The sequence below is a fragment of the Prionailurus viverrinus genome, chromosome A1 (assembly GCF_022837055.1).
Source record: "Prionailurus viverrinus isolate Anna chromosome A1, UM_Priviv_1.0, whole genome shotgun sequence".
Lineage (NCBI taxonomy): Eukaryota > Metazoa > Chordata > Mammalia > Carnivora > Felidae > Prionailurus > Prionailurus viverrinus.
In genome coordinates, this window is record NC_062561.1 from 159,291,361 (window position 1) to 159,314,217 (window position 22,857).

Below are 22,857 nucleotides of genomic sequence, written 5' to 3' on the forward strand. Positions count from 1 at the left end.
GTGGGAAGGGGGATTCTTGCCAGGAGGGGTGGGAACAGGAAGATGGGTCAAGTTCAGGAGCACCTGTTGACTCATCTGCTGGCCTGCTGTCTGCCAGCCGGGGCTGGGGAGAGAGTAAGATGAGGCCAGATGACCTGAGGGGAACTGGGGAGGCCAGCTAGCAGCACCTGCCAAGAACTATAAGTCTTCAGGCACCCCCAAGCAAAGGAGGGGACTCTGTTTTGTAATAGAGAACTAAGGAGCTGAGGAAGTAATATTTTTCATCATCCAGATTTAATGGCAGCAGAACGGATGAGCAAATCCTCTAGGACCTCACCCTCCTAAGGGAGCCCTTAACTTGCCCAGTACCAGCCATTCAGCGGGGTCTGGGTGAGCTCACAATGCTTGGCAGTCACTCAGGCGCCACATGATGGTTGAGGTTGGTACTTACCAGAAACCCTGCAGAATCCAGGAAAAGGTATGGCCAGAAACCTGCCATGATTAAGAGTGGGGTTAGCAGGTGCGTGCACCCAACAGACAGCTCTTATAAAGAGACCCCATCTAGTGGAGGAGACCATTCCTGAGGCAGTTATGTGGTTACCTGATTATATAAAGTTCTGGAAGTAGACAAGGAAGATGCCCATCAGGACTGCTCGTGGTGGTTGTAATGCTGGAGGTTATAATGCTGGGGCTGAGAGCTAGTGAGATGCACCTGAAAGGAAGGGCATGTAGGGTTTGGATATCTTAGGAAGAGAAGCATGCCAACCAGTAGCATTTGTGTGAATAAAACATAAAGGGAGCATTGAGTGAGTTGTGCACTGAGGAAGGAAGGGATAGGCTGGCTGCCTGAAGCTGCTTTTCTGCTTTGGGAGATGGGGAGGGATTGGAGCATGGTGGTCTTTGAAGGCAAGAGAATGGATTTCAGTGTGAGGTAGTGGGCAACAGGAGTCACCACTGATTTACTTTGGATGGAAACTTAGAGGTGAGAATGCTATGTAGGAAGATTAATCTGTCCAGAGTGGGTAAGAGAGCTAAAAATCTGGACTCTGGGAGACCTTTGCAAAATATATGTGAAAAAGGAAAGTTTTTATTATCCAAGGGTCTTAAAAGATACCATCTTCCCTTCCTATCTGTAATTGTTTACTGCAGTAAACTTCCAAATTTATTACTGTAGCAAGTAACCGATTTGAAGAGGTTTTGTTGAATAATGCTAGAAAACACCTGCCATATTGATTAAGTACAGAATTAATTTTTTTTTCCAGGTTGCATTTACTCTTAACCAGCGTTGGTTTGTTTTAATGCAACTTGATGATACAGCAAGATTATTTGAGGCGGGTCTGAAGCTGATGTAGAACTCAAACATTTGTTTTACCACATAGGGTTCTTTTCCTGCCTCCATTAGAGCACTTCAGTTTTAACAAAAACCTGCTGTCTGTCTTTCTGGACTCTAGACTCTGAAGGCTGAGATGGTGTCTTCCTCATTGTATGTACTCAGCCCCTAGCTCATTCCTTTTCAAATAGCAATTGTTGAATGGGTAGATGGAGAATGATTATAAAAAGATAGTTTTTCTCTGTTCTTTGTTACTCTGATTTATTCTTTAAGTTTATAAATGGCCACTAATACTCTGGATGTAAAGAGATTTGTGTCGGTCATTTGGGATGGAGAGTACTGTAGTCGCTATATTTTACTCTGACTGACAGCACTGATCCCACAGTGATATTTTGGTATGTATGAGTGCTGATGATTGTGCTTTTTTTTAAGCTTATTTATTTATTTTGAAAGAGAGAGGGAGGGGGAGAGAGAGAGAGAATCCCAAGCAGGCTCTGCACTGAGCCTAGTGTGGGGCTGGAACCCACGAACTGTGAGATCATGACCTGAGCTGAAACCAAGAATTGAACACTTAACTGACTATGCCCCTGATGGTTGTGCTTTAAAATTGGCTGTCCCTAGATGTTAACAGGACTGTGCTGTGGTGGTCCTGCAGCAGGAAGTCATTGGCTTGGAAGTCAGGTGGCCTAGGTCCCAACCCTGGCACACACAGCTCAAAGGGCCCCTCTAGCCACCACCCCCCCAACAATCCCCACCTTTGCCTGGGTGATGCCCCTTATATTTTAATGACGATGTCACTTCCTTAGCATCACCTGTCCTGACCATCTTCTGAACTAATTCTTGTTGCCAAGTCTATGTTTTTATGGGAACCTGTGATTTTCCTTTATAGCACTTATCACAAGTAATTATTGCAGTGATTATTCTATTAATGTCCTGTCTGATGAGGCTGAAAGTTCCGCAGTGACAGGAACATGTCTAGCAATTGCACCACCGTGTTCCTGTCTCCTGACAGAGTACCTGGCACAAACTTACTCTGGGTAAATACACATGGAGCCAGTGAACTGGGGTAGATTTGACAAGGCACTTACCTTCTGTGAGATATCTTTTTCTTCACCTGTTTAAAACCACATATTAAGGTTTATCTTTAAAGTTCTTCAAGTCAGAGCTTTATGGATAAACTCTTCAATAACAATCAGTTATTCACATACATGATCAGAAATTTAAATGGTACAGAATTAAAATGAAACTGTATTCATTCCCTCACCAGAGATAACAAATATTAAAAGTTCATTGTTTTGGGGCACCTGGGTGGCTCAGTCGGTTAAGCGGCCGACTTCAGCGGTCCGTGAGTTCGAGCCCCGCGTCGGGCTCTAGGCTGATGGCTCAGAGCCTGGAGCCTGCTTCCGATTCTGTGTCTCCCTCTCTCTCTGCCCCTCCCCCGTTCATGCTCTGTCTTTCTCTGTCTCAAAAATAAATAAAACGTTAAAAAAAAATTAATAAATAAATAAAAGTTCATTGTTTTCACAAATAGAAGAAAATAAAACAAACCACAGTTCACTGGAGTTGAGTGGACTCACAGTGGGGTGGGATTATTTTCCTTATTTTCTGATCCCATGAAGTAACTGTCCTATTTCACTTTCAAAATGTTTAGTGCCTTTGTGATGGGATAGAACTTTCATGGAGGGATCTGTACTGAGAACAGGTGTGGCCAAGGCCTTCAGCTAAATTCCTGTGATAACCTGCTCCATGCATATCTATAGCTATCCATGTAGATTTTACTGTTCTGGGGTGGGGGTGGGGGGGCTTTGAAAGTCTTCTTTATAGGATTTGAGGATCACATCCAGCTATTGCTTAATAAAGGAGTAAGGCAGATTGGATATTCCAAGGCTGTGTGATTTCAGGAACGTTTTAATAAACATAGAGGTTTAGAAATAATGTTTACCTAAGGATTTGCAGCTTAAAAAGCACTTTCATGTAGAGTGTTTGGTCTTTGATTTTATATGATTGAGGGAAATCATTGAAGGAATGGGGTGTGGCAAATGGATACATTAATTCTCACAGATTAAGAAAATCTCAAGGAAAAATGAACATTTATGTATTTGTCCTTTAATTTGATGGGAAAATCTACCTTGGTACATTTTCTGGCTCTTTATCCCGAAGAGAATGTGAGAGACACTACTCCATGCCTGCTACAGTGACCAAGTGTGGTATATTTTGGGGTGAGGGAGTGCCTTATTGGTGCCTAATAGTGCTCAGGAATAAAGTTCATATGGTTTGTTTGAAAAATCAGTATACTAAAACTTTGGGCTTTTATCTGAAAATTGTGGTAATTTACTATTAGCACCAACATACTCTACAGTAAGTGAGGTCTGTGGGGAAGGTGATTTTGTTCATGGTCTATGGGTTATAGTAGGTTCATACAGTCACCTTGAGTGGTAGTGTGTGGGGGTGGCGAGAGTGAAGAAACCAACAAGCATGGGCTCCTCCTGCCCTGGGACTTAGCCTCAGAAATGGCTCAGAGCCAGACATCAGAGACAGGCTCTGGGTATTCTTGGCAGGGCAGCAGCTGTTTACTGACAGCCTGTTACTTAAGAAGTAAGTTACTTAAGAAGTGCCAGATGGAATCCCTAAGCTTTAAAACCTAACAGACTCAAATGTTATGGAGGTTTAAATGAGCCTAGGTTGGAATTCCCAAATAAACTAGGATTGATTTAATATTCACCAGGGTAATGCAAGTTAAGTGCTATCATAATAGTACCATGCAAGTATCTATATGCACTCCCCGCTACTTGGGTGATTAGATTGCTGGGACTAATTCCACCATCCCCTTGCATCCCTAGGAATGGTGTATCTTGAAACTTCAATTATCATCATCACCTCTTGCCCTGCAGGGAGGAGCCTGGATGAGACATAAAATACAGCAGTATTACCTTTGCAATACCATTCCCACCTTCTCTTGCTTATGTGACACTGAAAGGACAATTCTGATCTTCCTGAGTCTTTTCTAGTCCTACATCCTGCTCTTTCTGTCTTTTATAATATCTTGGGACTGATGCATTAGTAATTTAATAAGCACCTACAATATGCCAGACATTTAGTTACCTCAAATACCTAAAACCCTGCAAAAGAGCCAACATTGACCTCATTTTATATACCTAGGAAACTAAGACTGCTAGTAATTGGCAGAGCTCACATTTGAACAAAATTCTGTCAAGTTTTAAAGTCTGTGTTCTTCCTAAAAATAAGGCAGACAATAATTAAAATATTTACTGAGCACTTATGCACCAGGTAGTAATAAACTTATAAGATAGTTATCTACTAAAGAAAAATTGAGAAAGAGGAAACTAAAAATCAGAAAATTGCCCAAGGTTATTTAGTAAGTAGTACACCCCAAATTTGCACCCATTTGATCTGGTTGTAAAGGCTTTGCCCACTGAGCAAGACCACCTACTGGACTTTTGTGGGAGTTGTACTCTAGAAGAGGTAAAACCAAAGTAGAGTTTAGAACAAGTATGATTAAGAGGAATTGAAAGACAAAGTGTTTGCAGGTTAACCAGAATCAGACTTTCTCTTTACTTTCTAGGTGTCAGCTTCTTCTGCTTCCACCAGCAAGTCTTCCAGTATGAATCCCACAGACACCAAGGTATGAATAGTCTTTAAGGGTGTGCTTGGGTGAACACCTTTAAGTGATTATTTTATAAAGCAAAACAAATGTAGACTGACAAATGTGTTATATGTCCTAACAAGCTTAAGTTATGGAAGTAAACATTTTCTTCCTAATTTATAGAGAGAGATCTTTGGAAACTCACCTTTCCTTTTAATATTTACCTCAAGTATCATCTGTGCACTTCTACGTTGTTTTAGAATATCTAGACAAGAGAGGTAATCCAGAGATTTTTTGTTGTTGTTCTAGGCTTGATGGAGTTTTTAAATTATAAAATGATCTAAGTACATTTTTCTGGATATAGTGAAGAATATGAATGCTTCTTATTAAAATAATATTCTTATTTTATAATATTCTAGCCATTTAAAACTCAATGTACAGGGGCGCCTGGGTGGCTCAGTTGGTTAAGCATCCAGCTTCAGCTCAGGTCATGATCATGGTTAGGGAGCTCAAGCCCTATGTTGGGCTCTGTGCTGAGAGCTCAGAACCTGGAGCCTGCTTTGGATTCTGTGTCTCCATTTCTCTCTCTTCCTCCCCCACTCATACTCTGTCTCTCTCTCAAAAATAAACAAACATTAAAAAAATTTAAAAAAATAAATAAAACTTAGTGTACAAATGAGAAAATTTATACTAAGTGAACATGAAACAAGTGACATAATACTGGTTACTTTAGATACTTTCTTAAGTTTGTGAAATTTTAGTCCTATGGGACATCTTATTGATAAACATTTGAGCTCTATTTGGGATTTATTCTAATAATTATTTCTTGGAATTTCAGTAGAAAAAGAATGCTGTACAGTGGAGTTATCACATAGAGTAAGCCTAGTTCTGAAGAGTTGGCTAAAGCTGCCTTAACCCTCTCTCTTAGTTACCGTATCTCAAGCTGTGTTTCTTGGACAATTGGGGTGGAGAATTAAAGCGGGCACATTTTCAAGAAGCTCTTAACTAATTTTTATGAGCCAGTATCCTTTAGTGCCCTTAAAAGCTAACCCAGCTCCATTATTATTAAGTTGCTCTTGTTTAAAATCACTGACATGTTTTTTGCTTTCTGTCTTTCATGTTACTTTGCTATCCCAGTAGGATCCTATATCAAAACTTAGTACTGGCACTGTAATTTAGTGCTGTTGGGAGATCCTATGGTGTCTTGTTGAGCTGTTTGTTTATTTGTTTGTTTTAAATATTTATTTTAAATATTTAGATTTTAAGTATTTAAAATGTTTAAATATTTAATTCAAATATTGTTGAGAGATAGCATGCAAGCCAGGGGAGGGGCAGAGAGGAAGACGGAGAATCTAAGCAGGCTGCAGGATTCGAGCTGTCATTGTAGAGTCTTATATGGGGCTCAGACTCATGAACCATGAGATCGTGACCTGAGTTGAAGTTTCATGCTTAACCAACTAAGCCTCCCAGGTGCTCCTCATCTTCAGCTATTTTTGAAGGACATTGTAAGTATCTTGAAGTATACTATTCAAATCTCTTATAAATGTCATCTAGCATTTCTTTTAACTTAAAAAATTTTAATCTAAAATTGTTTTTATTTAGTATTTTACATGAATTTTTAAATTGTTTTCAAAATATACATTACCTGATCTATTCATCTATTGGTTGTCACTATTTACGAAGACCAAGCTTAATCTTAGAATATTAAAAAAAACTTAGACTACTGGAGAAGCATCAACCAATAACAAATTATCATTGAGTTCAGAGTCCATGAAAAGTTAAAGAAAGGAGAGCCACAAATCTAGGATTTCTTTTTTATTATTTTGGTTCTCATTTGACCCATTGCCTGACTCTAATCCATTGCCCCTGACTTTTGTTTTGAGGACCAGTGCTTATTTCAAGTGTCCACAAATCCTTCAACCATTGCTAAGGATTAATCACGAGAATTCCTGGAAGTCCTACAGAACTAGAGGAGGGGAGGAGAGAGAGGGGAAAGTAGGGAAAAAGTGGGAGAGACCAAAATAAGTGTCTTGGTGATGAAATATCACCAATGGCTGACTCAGGACCACTTTTGGCATCAACTCCCTTTCTTGGTGGATTTCAGTTACAATGTTTTTGTGATGTTTGTGTCATAACATTTATACTAGCCTTCTCTTGAAGATTTTTGTGAATGTGAACTTGAGTGTATTTTTTCAAATATTTTGAGCTTTTAGAAAAAAGATGTTAATTCAAGATAATACCTATACTGAATCCTGTGTTCCATACCTTTCAAATAAAAGTCCATATACCTCTGAAGAGGAAGGATATGTCTAGATCTAAGTTCTTTCTCTCTTGCGCCTGGTGCATTAGAATCAGTGGTCATACTGCTGTAGTTAAGATGGAAGGTCAGATTTCTAATCAGGATAAAATCCCTGAAAGACTAGGTAGCATGAACAATGGAACCAGATGGCCTGGTGTGGAATCTCATTTCATATCAGCCATGGTATTCGGAAACACATCTTTGCTTTTGTTTCCTTATCTGTACAGTTTGGATAATAGTACATGTTTCACAAGCCAATGTAAGAAAACAGACATTAAGGGTATTAGTGCCTGTCCTACAGCAGATGCCCAGTAGGAGCTGTCTAACACTGGAGAGACAATGTTGTACAGTGTAGTGATTGAGAACACAAAACCCCAGCTCTACCATGGATATCCTTGGGAAGTTATTTAACTTCTTTGTACCTAAATTTCTCATCCCTGAAGTGGAGATGATGATGATAGGATGATGATGATACATGCCTCATAGAATTATTATGAGGACTGAGTTGGCATATGTAAAGTTTGGAGCAGTCCTTGATACTAAGAGGTAATGAATAAGCATTAGTTATTATTGTCATCACTGTTATGTTAAGCACCACCACCTTCACCAAAAATAAATTTGGGAAATGTATTAGCAACTACTAATAAGAATATTCCATTATAAACTACTTACATGTGTGAGCATAAATTCTTAATTGTTTTATAGAGTTCTTCCTTGCAACATCTTGATTAACAAATTACAAAGTAGAACCTGTTCATAGATGTAAACCACTACAATACCAGCTGCTTGTTTTCCTTAATAATCATTAATAAATTTTATTTGTATAAATTCAAAAAGCATAGTAGCAAATACAGAAACTAATTAACAAAGATCCTAATTGAAAGGATCCCAAATTAAAATTCCTTTAAAAAGATTTGTGTGGTTATGAACTTGGTTTCCTTCTCAAACAATATGTATGTTGGTATAATGAGGGTCTGTTCGTTGTAGGAGGAATGTTTGTATTTTCATGGCTGAAGCACAAGGCATGCAACATCAAGAGGGTATTTGGTATTGGCTTTTTCAAATAGAATAAAAAGGAGTTTATGTTAACACTACCAAATAGATAAAAAGGAAAGAAATGACAGGAAATATTAGGCCTAATTTTTCATCTTTTATTTTGAAAAGTTCAAAAATGTTTAATCCAGTTTTATTCCAGTTTTCACATCTTGCCTATACCAAGAATGCAAGAATGCATGTATGTACTTAAGGGATTGTATTTTTCGACACAAATGACCTTTGGTTGGGTAAAACCGAGTAAAACACTCCAGTAAAGGGCTTAAGTCACAATGAGACCTTCTGAAGCATTCTTAGAACTTTAGATTATATTGTGCATAAAAAATCTATGTACTGTTTACAGGATTGTTATAAAATTTCAGAAAAAAATTTGACAGTACTTATGGCTATTGATTTGGTCATAACCAAGCATTAGAAATATAGGTGGAAGAAAATGGCCCAATCAGCCTGTACACAGAGAAATTGAAGGAAAGGGGTCAGAAGTTAGTTTTTCTAATGGCGATTTTATAGATTTTTATCATGGAAAAAAAAGTAAATCCAAATTGCAATATTTGCTTGAGGCTTTAGAATTTTAGTGCCTACCACTTCTTGGAGTTACATACATACGCATGGAGTAGATGCAGTAGAGGAGTAGAACGAGTCTCGATATAAACATTTAGCCCAATGATACATGATACTTATTTGACTGTCAGATTAAATAAAATCACACTTGGGGCTGTGCTCTTGTATTAGGCTATTCCAATCAGCAAACAGATGGAAGGACAGCATTCCCCAAGCAAGAAAAGACCCAAAAAACAGGTGATGTGGTTCATTGTACTAGGGGACATTTCTGTTTGCTAATGGTCGCCTCACCTGCTCAGCATGCACTAATAATTACAGTTCGAGATCTTCAGTAACTCACTCATCACGGACTTTGTGGTAGGCTTGGTGACCCATCACTCATATTCTGGCACTAAAACTAAATTTCACTGCTTTCTGTTCTCCTTGGCTCTGTCACCATCCCATTGTTTCACACTGACAGCCAAAACCTGTGGTATTTCACACAAAGATCAGTCATATCATTGGCTTTGAAGGATGAAGATTTTTTTTTTGTTTTGCTTTTTTATTAGCTACAATGTTTGTAGCAATAAATTTTTACATATCTTTGGTACACATAACAAAAGTAAGATGTAAATTGCTATCTAAAAGTAAGAGCAGAGTGTTAGTGTACTTAACGTGTTTATCTAAACAGTTAAAATTCCAAGAAAAGTATAATAAACTTAACTCAGAAAGCTTATATTTAGATCAAAATCATCTCCTTTGGAAAGCTTTCTTAGTTGAAGAAAATCTCTGTTAAACTTTATAAACTATGTCTTTTTTTTCCTTTCTTCTGTAATTCGTTCCCTCTTTTCTTTATTTTTCTGAGTTTAGGCTGCAAAAACAGAACCTGAAAACAAGTCACAATCAACTAAGGTAAGTAATTTAAGTCAACTAGTGAGTTGTTTGGATTCTTAGCAGTAATAATGAATAACCAATTTACTCCATTGGTGCTACTGAATGGTAAAAGGATTTTTTTGTCAGCTAATTTAATTAATTTTGGATTACCCTTTTAAACATTTTATAGAGCATAAGTGAATAATTATAACATTAAGTCCATAGATTAAAATGAATTTATTTTGTAAATGAAAACAATATATTTCAGAAGGCATTTTGTTCAGGTCTAGATTTTTGTTATAGTTGAAGTCATTGTTAAAAAAAGCAGTAGGAACCAAGGAGAAAGGACAAAGGGTAATGAGTATCCAGTTACTTTAAAAATGGGACATCAAGAGTAAATGTCTTTTGAACCCAGCACCTAGATGACTTACAGATGAGAGTCTTTGCTAAGAGGATCCTAGGTTTATCTTAACAGTTTTATCTCAGTTTGTGGAATGAGTTCCAGTTTCTCAGGAGACAACTCTGACTTTCCCTTGGGAGTGGCTTCCCTGACTCATGGCTGTCTAGACTGAAAGCCAATCTGTATCCATGTGGAGATGAACCCCAGGGTGTCTGCAGGCAAATGTTTATCCTACATATGATGGTGCACATTACTTCTTTCAAGCATGCTTAAGCAAATACTCAGATAAGACTGCAAGGCTTCCTGTGGGAAAGCACAGAGATGTCCTTTAAATGCAGGCAAGGGGAGGTCATCTGGGTGGAAGGTGAACTTATCTGATTGTAGCTCCTTTGGGTTTACCGCTCAGAATGATAATCTTATAGTCCACTATAGAGGAAGAATTGAGCTGCAAGGTGGAAATCATCTGCTGTTCCATTTGGTTGTTTACACAATCTCAAGAGAATTGGGTTTCTGGTGATATCTCCTTCTCGACTTGTAACACAGAAAAGACTATGTAAATCATTAAATTGCAGAAATACCATGTTCATTCCCTACAAAGGGAGATTTTTATTTTATTTTATTTTATTTTATTTTATTTTATTTTATTTTATTTTTAAAAAAATTTTTTTAATGTTTATTTATTTTTGAGACAGAGAAAGACAGAGCATGAATGGGGGAGGGTCAGAGAGAGAGGGAGACACAGTATCTGTAGCAGGCTCCAGGCTCTGAGCTGTCAGCACAGAGCCTGATGCGGGGCTTAAACTCATGGACCACGAGATCATGACCTGAGCCGAAGTCAGATGCTTAACCGACTGAGCCACCCAGGTGCCCCCAAAGGGAGATTTTTAAAAGAAAGAATCTGGAGTAGGATTCCCAATCAACAAACTCAGAGGTCACAGTGATCATGTGACATCTCTGTGAATGGACTTGCGTTTACTAAATGATCTGTATGAATTGTGAAAAACAGCCAATAAGTTAGGGATACATACCTATTTGAAAAATCATTCTAAGTGAAATGCTAATTTTTTATTACTCTTATGAGTGTCATTATCATGCTGTTGGTAGAATAACTATTGACAAGCAGAACATGTGTATTCCTCTAAGTGAGCCTTTCCCAAGTGAGGCAGAAGGGTCTAATTTGGAGTTCTGTTCTTAAGCCTGTTTGGAAGTAATAAAAGAAAGGACTCCAATGTAACTGAGATTTTATCTTTTGAAATTAACAGCCATCTGTGGTTCCTGAGAAAAAAACCCAAGAAATAAAGCCAAAGGAACACAAAGAGGTAAGTGACCATCATTAAGACTTGTTATCAGGAGTGCCTGGGTGGCTTAGTCGGTTAAGTGGCCGACTTCGGCTCAGGTCATGATCTCTCGGTCCATGAGTTCAAGCCCTGCGTTGGACTCTGTGCTGACAGCTCAGAGCCTGGAGCCTGTTTCAGATTCTGTGTCTCCCTCTCTCTGACCCTCCGCCATTCATGCTCAGTCTCTCTCTGTCTCAAAAATAAATAAACGTTAAAAAAAAATTAAAAAAAAAAAAAGACTTGTTATCAATAGGTAGGTGAAGCCTTTTTTGTGTGTGAGGGATAAAATTCTGAACTCTCATTTATTTGTTTTTCTGGCTAAAATGGCACCACCATGTGGCAGTAACAGGATTTGCAATTTATTAATGTCCTATGAACGCTCGCACTTCATAGAGGAAAGCATCAATATTTATTGTGTTGTTAACAGTGTGGTGTGTGTGTTTCAGCCAAAAAGCCTACCCAAGCATGCATCAGATACAGAAAGCAAGCATGTTCATAATGAAAAAGCAGTTTCCAGGTCAAGTGAGCAGTCGACATCTGAGAAATCAACAAAACCAAAGGTATACCTCTCAGATTGATAGGAAAACACTACCATCAACTAGAGAATAAGATGCACGTCCTCTATCTATATGGACATGTGTAGTTGAATCTGTGGAGCTATGCTGAACATACCTTGTATTGTAAGGATTTGGTGCTATCATTTTACTGGTTTTGCAAATAACCTTGTGGAAACTTGGGCCTCTGGAAAGCTCAAGAAATACATCAGATTGGTTGAGGGGAAGTTCAGTCCAGCCTTCTTCCACTGCCCAGCAGTGCCCAGTCATGACTACAAGGCAGCAGACTCTGGTGTCTCATGGACAGGAAGCTTGGGGTACTGGTTGCTACCTGGGCCCCTCTTCTCAGAGTTAGGAGCACAGATGCTCTGCATGATCTGCTCTTTACATGGAACTCTGAAAGAGGTGTTTAGAATTTCGTTGTAGAAGAGATGAATTTATAGAGCCAAAAAATCAGAAATAGATTCCATGCACAGCTAATGGAAGTCAACTTTTTGAAGAATAAACACTTATGAGAAGAACTTTTCCATTGAGAGCTCTTAGAAGACATCTAGTAGACCTGCTTGACAAGGGACTTGATAGAAGGTAGTTATACAAATGTGGCTCATCACTTTAAGGCAGCCATTATGTGTTTTGTCCGATTCTATTTTGTTTGGCTTGCAGTATTACTAAAATTTTTTTAATGCGTTGCCAACAATTCAAGTCATAATGTTTCACATAAAATTCAAATTTCTAGCTTCTCTTGAAACATCAGATTATGTGGCAACAATTGGCTACAACTTTATAACAATTTATCACAGTCCCTACCTGGCCCCCTTCAAAATTTGTGCACCTGCGTGCACTCTGTAGCTCTTGAGTCCAGCCTTATGTGGTCCCCACTGTTGTACTATGTGTAGTAGAAGCTAGTAACCTTTTCCTCAGCACTGTGTCCATGATAGTTATAACTGGCTCAGTAGTGATACTTGAAATGCTTGATCTTGAAAACAGTCATTCAAAGATACTTAGTTCTGTTAATCTTTTTATCCCCTTTAGACTAAATCACAGCATGCAGTTTCTGCTGGCAGAGAAGGTGTTGCTGATATAGCTGCAGCATCTGCCAAACCAGATAACAAGGTAAGCACACCTAAGCAGACATGAAGTGTATGTGGGCCTCACTGCCTGTCGGGTCTCTCTTATGAAAAATGCGTGCTCGGTGAAGACCCATTACAACCTGGGTTTTCGTTTGGTTCTCAGTAAGCATTTAGGGATCTGGTGCTACCATGCTCAAATAACCTGTATTTGGTACAACCGAGCACTGTTCTTTATGTGAAATTTAGTGAAGAAGAGGATGCATCTAAAAGATACAGAGTGAGCAAGATAACAAAACTGATTTGAGAATTCATGTGTTCAGTAAATATTTACTGAGCACCTGCCATGTGTAAGGCCTGGTATGAGTACCAAGAAAATTAAAATGTGAGTTGACTCAGACCCTGCTTTCAACAATATTGATAGCTTTGAAATTAAGCAAATAAAATTGCCATATGTGAATAAGCATTTCTCTCAGCTTTCAACCTGGAGAGCATCTATCTTGATATGAGTAAATAACAAGCAGTCATAACATATACATGAGTTGATAGGGGAAGTTTTCAAAGGAGACATCCCAGCCCTCTCAGGAGAGAGTATGTATGCCCCTCTGACTAATGATGGGCAAGTCTTCTTTAGATCATTTGAAGAGCTATTTCAAATACTAGCCTGGAAATGTAAGATGAGAAGTAGTCTACTGTTTCTACCCATAGCAAGGCAGAGTTACTAATCAGTTTACAGGCCATGTGTCCCTAGAAATGCTCCTTACTTCTCTGGAAGCCCCAATTAACTAATTGCAGCAAAAGTAAGAAGATAGAAATGAATTTTTTAAAAAGTAGTATTGATTTATCTGTTTTCCTGATTTTCAAAATAGGAAAAGTATCCCCCTTCAGGCTAGATGGTAAGGAAGGTCATAGGATAAAAGTATGGCACATCTTGAAACACCAGTTTTTCTCAGATTTTGAAAAGGAAGAGACACATTAGTTTGTATGCAAACTAATGCAGATATTCTATGGAGTGATGGCAAAATTTACATAAACCTTTAAATGAAAATACTCATATTTAAAAAAAATGTGTTTTCTTGTATATTTTCTTGAGACTCCCACCCCCTCCCCACTCTAAGGATAAATGTTACTCTCTGTTGTTGATGAGGGGTACTTAGATGAAAACGTTTGAAAAATGGTTAGATTTAAGACAGAAGATTAGATTTGTTCAAAAAGATTTAAAAATGTCATCAATTTGAAATTTTATGCTAGATATAAAGTAGCCAGGGAAAAAGTGAAAGCTAACCAGTAACATGAGAGGCATATGTGGAAGTCTGGTGTGCTTGAACTTGTGGCAAAGCATTTCACTTTGTTTGTCTCTGATCCATCTCCCTGAAGTGAGATTGATCAGATCTTCAATTGGGGTTGGGGTACTTAGCATGTTTAAAGCACTGTCGTGTGACTGCAGGACACCCTAGCAGCAGGCTAGCGCATCCAGGGGCGGGAAGAAGACAGAATCCCTGGGACTGCATTCCAAGGCAGATTAAGACAAGCTCCCACTAGAAGCTCTTTGGTGGGGAATGGAGGGCTTCTGTCTGTTTGCAGGATTACACACACTTTGAGTAGATCCAGTTTGAGTTTGGCATGAAGGGTAGGTAGCTAGGATTGCAGGCTTGCAGATGCATCAGAGTGGAAAAGTGTGAGATGTGTTCTAGGTACAAAGTGAATTCCATTGAGGGTGGGGCACACGGGGCATGAGCAGTGGGACTGTAAGACCAGAAAGACAGGTCCAGGCACTGCTGTGGATAGTGCTGAGATGAGTGGTAGCTATTTAACCAGTAGAGGATACACACTGGAGGTTAGAGAACACACAGAGTGGTGGCAGTGCACCGAGTTGTGGGATTGAGTGACCACAGTCCTAAGTGAACCTAAATTAGAGCTGGGATAGAATGAGATAGTGGGGAGAAATGCCAGAGGCACTGCAGAAGTGAAATCTTGAGGTTTTAGAAGAATTGGCTGCAGTGGGCAAAGGTATCATAAACTCTCAGATAACCTTGGGCTTCAGATCTGAACGAGCTAGGTTGGTAACCCTAAAGTGAGTCCAGGGGGGCACTGTCTGGTTCCTGCAAGTGCAGGGCCGGCTCTGATGAGAGAGAGTGCCTCCCTAAATTGTGACCTGGTCCTTGGTTATGACTGATGGGTGGACAGGTCAGAAGGAGAACTGGTTGAGGTCAAAAGTGGCCTGATTTTCGATAGGCTGAATTGAAATGTTGAAGAGAGATGTGTAACAAGGCAATTGGAATGTTGTTCTGAAGGACAGGAGAATGAAGAGAGGGGGCAGAGAGGAGAAGGAAGGAAGGAGGGGATAACAAATATGAATGCATACCTGCATAAGGTTGTGGTTGAATCCTCAGAGTGGATTTGGTTGCCCAGATAGACGCTCTCACCCTGGTGACCCCCGCGGTGTTTTTAACAATAGCGGTGGTCACTTATTTAGCACTTAATCATCCAACGAGTACCTACATAGTGTTTAGTATGTACCAAACACACTTTGATAGACCAAACACACTTTGATAGATGAATTTATCTAATTCTCATAACCCCCTGAGGGAGGTGCAGTTACTGTCCCCGTGTCACACATGACGTTACTGAGCTACAGAAGAGGTGGCCTGCCTGAAGACTCATGTGGGCAGTGCATAGGAGCTGGTGTGCTCTCCACCCCCCATGCTCTGCCACCCACATTTGAGAGGCCTCCACATGGGATGCTTTTCTGTTGTCTTAAACCTGGCATCTTCACCTGTCTACTTCCTCTCAGTCCCTGCAAGTGTTTGGCCCTGGCTCTAGAGAATGGTTTTGCTTCCGGCCACCAGTGCGAGGCAGAAACGTGGAATGTGTAGGGCTGGGGGCAACGCAGCAGGAGTGGCTGAGAATGATGGCACAGAGGAGCCCTAGGGTGGTGCTCAGTCATGGCTGCTGTGAGAGATGTGTTGGGTTAGGGGTGCTTACTGAGATCACACTTCAGAAACGATTATGTGTGGGTCAAGCATGGAGATTGCAGATTGGAGACTTATCGGCAGTGTTTGAAAGAGCAACTGAAACATTTTAGGGAGATTAAGAAAGGAGTGGATGGTCAAATGCTAAGTCAGGGAGTGAGAGGTCTTAATGTGTGCAGGCAAAGGTTGAAAGAGCAACAGTGAGAAGTGGCCACTTAGAGAAAAAATTCTTGGGTGCTGTGGGCTGACTGTGGGCCCTTGGAGAGGCAACCAAGAGCAAAGAAGAAAGAGATGGTAGTTCCGGATTCAATTCTTGGTTTTTCCTTTACTGTGTGACCTAGGAAAAATTACGTCACATCTCTGAGTCTTGCTCTCCACATCACTAAATGAAATAAATTATTCTGTTCTGGAAAAGGATATGACATATACAACATGTTGTCTGGCACAGAGGCAGATGTTCAATATATGATCTATGCTGGTAATAGTAGACTCATTTTTAAATATGTAATATCATTGAACTTGTTGAATTACTTAGTAATTTGAATTTGTTAGATTATTGAAGAAAAATATGTGAAAAAGTTTTTATTTCTTTCTAAAATCCACCAGAAAAAAGAAAAGAAATCATTAACGTCTGCTGTACCAGTTGAATCCAAACCGGGTAAACCATCTGGAAAGGTATGAAGATAGCAGTGCATTTCTACATGAGATATTTATTTATTCATAGCCTCTAAATTTATTCGGATCTGATTTTTTAAGGGCAAACTATATGAGGTAGGATAACTTAAAGACCCTTCTCATGAATTATTGATATAAGCTAAAATTGTGAAATTTTTTCAGGTATGTTTGTAACATTCAAAATATTTTTTTTAAGTTTATTTATTTGTTTTGGGAGATAGAGACAGCATGAGCAGGGGAGGGGTATGATAGACTGAGAGAGAGAGAATCCCAGGCAGACTACTGTCAGCTCAGAGCCCGACACAGGGCTGGAACTCACGAAACCACAAGACCACAACTAGACCCAAAACCAAGAGTCAGACGCTTAACCAGCTGAGCCATCCAGGCACCTCTGTAACATTTTATATTCTAACCTTCTGTTCTGAAAACTCTAGTTACATCTGGTGGAGTTTACATTACAGTTTCTCTCTTGCAAATATACCTTCTTTAACCAGAGGTATGACTAAAGAATTTAAGACACTTCTTCATTCTGAAATTCCCAAATGAATCGGTCTAAAGCTAACAGGTCCCAAGTTGTATTACATGATCAGGTGAATTCCTAAAATTGTAGTGGGAATAAGTTTGTTGAAAAAAAAAAAAAAAAGTTAAATAATCATTTTTAACTTGAGTTAAGTAAATAAAGGGTCTTTTCCCAAATTCTTTTTTTCCCTTTTAAATTCAGCATATTCTTCACAATGAGTCTTTTTAAACCTCAGAGATAGGATGGAGGCACTCCTTCATTATACTAATTAAAGTCCATATTGACAGAATAGATTGTCACGTCTTATAAGCTTAACATCCCTTTCAAGTAATTTGTTTTGTAGACTTCTTTAGGCAAGCAAGTAAACAAAAAACCACAAATGAATGAAGGAACACAGGCAATCTATCTTTGAAATAGATTCTATTTGGGAGAGGTACTATATAGACATTTTGTTGGAGTTCTTTGTAAATATGTAACTCTAGGAAACTATTGATAAGGAATGAATACAAAGAATTTCTCCTGTTGCATACAATTATATGATCTTATTCTTTGTTTTTGTTTTTTTAACTGAGGACATTGGAATGGGAACTTTAATGAGCCATTCGTTTGTTCTGTAGTTACTGCCATTAGACTTACTGAAGTTGTTGTGATTCTTATCTGAACATGGCTTTCTGTTTTTGTAACCTGAAATGTGTACTCTGGGGCCTTACATAATAAAGTCTATTAGAGACTAGATTTTAACTATTGTAATGTTTGAAGAACTTTTGATGTTTGGTGTTTTTCTGCACAGAATTTTTGTTTTTGTTGTAGTTAAAAATCAGAAGTGAAATATGTATTACAAGTAGCATTTAAATACCTGCTCTCTTTCTTTTCTAGTCAGACCTGGATGCCGCTTTGGATGACTTAGTAGACACTTTAGGAGGACCTGAAGAAACTGAAGAAGATACCACAACATATACTGGACCTGAAGTTTCAGTATGTGATCTTGGTATCTGTAAAGATTTATACTTAATTGGTAGGAAAGGAAATAAGGTCATGGTCATGAGGCACAAAAGAATACCTAGTGTTGTGTTGCTTGGAGAGAAGCAGGATGGTGTCGCTATCGATAATGGCAACTAAACATTAGTGTTATAAATGGAAATGGTTTGTCCTATGGTAGCTATCCTATTACAGTGATTCAGCAAACATTTTTTGATTGTCTGTGTTGTGACTGGTGCTGGAATACAGCCTGTTGGGTCACAAACATTTTTCTGTCCTTGAGATTTAAGTCCACTAGGCTTGAACTTATTATGATTTCTAGAAATTTACCACCCTCAGCTCATCCCTATTCCTTACCCATAAATAGCAAGAAAATTATATGTTCCTTGATATTAAAAAGATAAATAGAAAGACATGCAAAAGACTGGAAGAAAATACTTGAAGCAGACATGACAAAGGATCTGTTTCTAGGATTTATGAAGAATTTTTAAAAGACAGCCCAATAGAAAAATAGGAGAAAACTTGTTTGGCTAATAAATAAATAAAAATGAAAGTCTTTCTAGTATTTATAGAAATGATACTAAAATATGGAGAGAACACACTCCTCAGAGTGGCAAAAGTGTAAAAGTCTGACAATTGACATGGAGCTTGTGGATGTTGAAGATGTACTTGTCCTTCAACTATCAATTCCACCTGTAGAGAGATTCCCTGGAGGAAGCCTTACCCATGTGCACCAGGAGTTACAAGCACAGGTGAAACATTTGGACATGATTTTGGTCAACAGCAGACAAGCTAATATAAGGGAACACTTTATTGTGGTTAAAATGAATTATTCATGTGCCAACAGGGATACATTATAAAAACATAATTTTGAATAAGAATAATACAGTTTGATACCTAGAATATGATACCATTAATACAACATTTGAAAATATGTAAAAGTAGTGCTCAGTTTGGCAGCACATATGCTAACATTGGAAGGATACAGAGAAGATCAGTGTGGCCCCTGCAGGGATGACACACCAATTCGTAACGCGTTCTGTACCTTTTCAATAAAAAAAAAAGAAAAAATATGCAAAGTAATGCTGCATGTTGTTTGTGGATACCTACATATGGAATAATTGTTTTAAAATTTGCTCGATTTTAAGTGGGTAGATACAATAAAGTTCAGGATGGTGGCTATTGCTGGCTAACAAGGAAAAGGAATGGGATAGTAGAGGGTTAGACAGGAGATGTGACTCTAGCTGATCTTTTTTTCTTAGAAATTAGGTCTGGAAGACTTGAGTGTTAGTTTATAGAGAAATTTATTATTAACTGTACTTTTATATGTATTGGAAAGAGACCATGAAAAATGTTTTAAAATGTGCTTTAGTATAAGAATAAAAAATAGAGTAGGTTGAATATTTTCTAGTATTACATATGAATTAAGCTAATTAAATAAGGGCAAGTATTGTGTAAACTTACAATTTCAGAGTTGTATAAAGTATTGGCTTTTTAAGTGCATTTCATTTCAGTAGCTCCATAAATTACTAATGGCAACAGTACTTTGGTTGCATAATAGCATATAACATTATCAGCTAATTAATTATATAATATCCCTCTGTGTGATCTTTATTCCAGGATCCAATGACTTCCATCTACATAGAGGAATTAGGTAAAAGAGAAGTCACCATTCCTCCAAAATACAGGGAACTTTTGGCAGTAAGTTAAATAATCATTTACTTTTATTTTACTTTTTGGAACATAATCTTATCCCATTAATATATTCACATTTTTTAAAATTAGAAAATATAATGAGGCATGTGAAGTTGTCGTTATGAAGACTCTCACTGTATTAATTTGCGAGGGCTGCCATAATGAAGTACCATAGACTGCGTGGCTTGAACAACAGAAATATTTTGTATCATAGGTCTAGAGGTCAGAAAACGAATCTGGGTGTGGGTAGCGTGGGTTCCTTCTGAGGGTTGTGAAGCATGGATCTGAGGCCTCTCTACTTGGTTTGTACGTGGCCATCTCCCCTTTGTGTGTACATCTTTTGGTCTACATTCCCCACTTCTCTAAGAGCAGCAGTCTTGGGGTGCCTGGGTGGCTCAGTCGGTTAAGCGCCCAACTTCAGCTCAGGTCATGATCTTGTGGTTCACGAGGTTGAGCCCCACGTTGGGCTCTGTGCTGGCAGCTCAGAGCCTGGAGCCTGCTTCAGATTCTATGTCTCCCTCTGTCTCTCCCTCTCTCTGCCCCTCTGCCACTTGCTCTCTGTCTCTCTCTCAAAAATAATAAACATAAAAAAAATTAAAAAAAAAAAAAAAGAACAGCAGTCTTATGGGGTTAGGGCACATCCTAATATCATCACTTGACCTTAATTACCTCTTGAAAGGCCCTACCTCCAAATATAGTCACACACTGGAATACTAGGAACTCTTGAAAGGTTGTGGGAAGGCACAATTTAACCCATAACACTCACTGAACAGTACATTTTGCCAACTGTAAAAGTTAATTTTGGACTTTCAACATGATCAAATTAATATTTTTTTCAGAAAAAAGAAGGTATCACAGGGCCTCCTCCAGACTCTTCGGTGAGTTTACATAAATGTCTTCTAAGATACAAGTTAACCTTTTTTTAAATCTTTAGTTGGGGGATAGGGCATCAATTCTGTATATTGTGTCTATGAATAATCACTAAATCAGATCAAGTTTCCATCTATTCAGAGGAAGGAGATGGGTATGGGGTTGCTTCAGTGCTCATGGCTTAATATATATATATATATATATATATATATATATACACACACACACACACACACACACACGTATACATATATATATATTTTTTCTTTTTTTTGAAGGGAAGCAGAATGGAGCCAAGAAGGTATTAGGGCAAAATAAATATTAATAAAAACAGAATGAGAATATCCTAATATGTAATCCATTTAAAGGAGGGAAACAGGAAAATAGTATTAGTGAGCACTCATTTCCTTCCAAACAAAGAATTTATCTGAGTTATGTGATAACATACTTGATTTGGTAGTAAAGGAATGTCAAATCATTCTTCATTTGCTGAGTTTGTATTGTGATCTGTAACTTGAATGACTCTCACGTGTTACCCATCGTGGTGCCTGTTTCTTTAGAAACCCATGGGGCCAAGTGATGCCATAGATGCTTTGTCATCTGACTTCACCTGCAGTTCTCCTACCGCTGGTGGAAAGAAACCTAAGGAAGAGGTACTGTTTTCCAGATAATTAGGGGGAGCTTGTTAGAAACTATATAAAACTTGAAAACAATTTCTTTTTAGTTCTGATTATTAAAGTTACATTTATTCTAACTATAAGTCTAATCTTTTGCATTTTGTCTTTCAGAAATCTACAGAAGAGGTTCTTAAAGCTCAGCCAGCCAGGGTAGTCAAAAGTGCTGCTTCACCCCAAGAGAAAAAAAGAAAGGTGGAGGAGGTATAAATAATTACTTCTTTGGAAATAAACATGGTCCACCTGATAGCACTTGCTTTCCTGAGCCCGATCTAGTTGATTCAGGATAATCCCAGTACAGCATGATGAGGGGCATCTTTTTTCCCTCGGGGGTCTGTGTGGACTAGTAAATCCAATCAGGGTTCTATCCATTATCTCCAGACAGGCCTTCTATGTTTCTGCAAATACTAATCATGATTTGAACACAGCCATCTTGGTTGTGAAACAAGAGTATCTCATCATTACAACACACAGAAAGACAAGACACCAAAAGAGTTGCACTCTTAGAACATAAATCTTCACCTTGATTCTTTTTTTTTTTTTTTAAGTTTATTTATTTATTTTTGAGAGAGACCGACACAGTGCGAGTCAGGGAGGGATACAGAGAGGGAAAGAGAATCCCAAGCAGGCTCCACGTTGCCAGCACAGAGCCCAGTGTAACCTGCAAAGCTGAGAGATCATAACCTGGGCCAAAACCAACATTCAGACACTTAACCAACTGAGCTATCCAGGTGCCCCATTCACCATGATTTTCTAATGGAGTTTGACCTGTAAATCACTAGTAGGATGTGGTTGTAGCTGCTTCTGTACTTTCTATTAACCATAATCAATTGTCCCCAATCCTGAACGGTGGTCTTGCAGCTCATCTTCTGGTTGAGAAGACATTCTCCATCTGCAGATAGTTCAGATAATGCAAGGAGCGGTTAGTGTCGGGTCTGCTCTGCCTCTCCCTTCCTGGAGGGGACAGTTTATTTTTATCTGGCTGGCTGGGGAGCAGTGAGAGCCACACCCTGAAAGTAGGAGTCCTCACAGCCATCAGCCATCAGCCGTTGTGCATTCAGACATGAAGCCTGTGGGGCCACTTCAAGCTCCCCAGCTTCCTGGACTTTGCTAGTTTGCTAAGACCAGGGTTGTCAGAAATTATTTCTAAAGACACATTAAAAAAAAAAAACAACAGAAAAGTGAAAGTTTACTTTTTCAAGCTTTTATTTTGATACGAGTGTTGTGTAATAATTATAGCTTGAGAAATAAGGGGTGAAGTGTGCCCCTGAGGGTATAAACAGCATAAGACACTGTGGAAGTGTCTTAGCCCCAATTTTCATTCACTGGTAAGTTCTTTTTTTTTTCCTTTCTCTTTTCTGCTAGGTTTCCAATAAAATTGCCTTCCTAAAGTCCTTCCCTAATCTGCAACTCATTTTAGAATTTTAAAATTGGGAT

At 38.7% G+C, this 22,857-nt stretch overlaps 1 protein-coding gene and 1 non-coding gene across 14 annotated transcripts in view; both read left to right on the top strand.

Annotated features, from left to right (window-relative positions):
* Nucleotides 1-22,857, top strand: part of CAST (calpastatin) — a 109,948-nt gene that overhangs the window by 53,449 nt on the left and 33,642 nt on the right. For 4 of the 13 annotated variants that reach the window (XM_047876806.1, XM_047876795.1, XM_047876815.1 and 1 more), the window contains 12 exons: nucleotides 4,893-4,952; nucleotides 8,998-9,063; nucleotides 9,676-9,717; nucleotides 11,341-11,397; nucleotides 11,862-11,975; nucleotides 13,002-13,082; nucleotides 16,615-16,683; nucleotides 18,080-18,178; nucleotides 19,802-19,882; nucleotides 20,716-20,754; nucleotides 21,307-21,399; nucleotides 21,535-21,624. In XM_047876806.1, the coding sequence (XP_047732762.1) occupies nucleotides 4,893-4,952; nucleotides 8,998-9,063; nucleotides 9,676-9,717; nucleotides 11,341-11,397; nucleotides 11,862-11,975; nucleotides 13,002-13,082; nucleotides 16,615-16,683; nucleotides 18,080-18,178; nucleotides 19,802-19,882; nucleotides 20,716-20,754; nucleotides 21,307-21,399; nucleotides 21,535-21,624 (891 nt within the window). The remainder of the gene's footprint in view (nucleotides 1-4,892; nucleotides 4,953-8,997; nucleotides 9,064-9,675; nucleotides 9,718-11,340; nucleotides 11,398-11,861; nucleotides 11,976-13,001; nucleotides 13,083-16,614; nucleotides 16,684-18,079; nucleotides 18,179-19,801; nucleotides 19,883-20,715; nucleotides 20,755-21,306; nucleotides 21,400-21,534; nucleotides 21,625-22,857) is intronic. The other 9 variants (XM_047876895.1, XM_047876831.1, XM_047876877.1 and 6 more) reach the window with 5 other exon arrangements.
* LOC125147142 (U6 spliceosomal RNA) lies at nucleotides 19,126-19,230 on the top strand. The gene has a single exon (XR_007145026.1). It is a non-coding gene; the product is annotated as a U6 spliceosomal RNA (small nuclear RNA).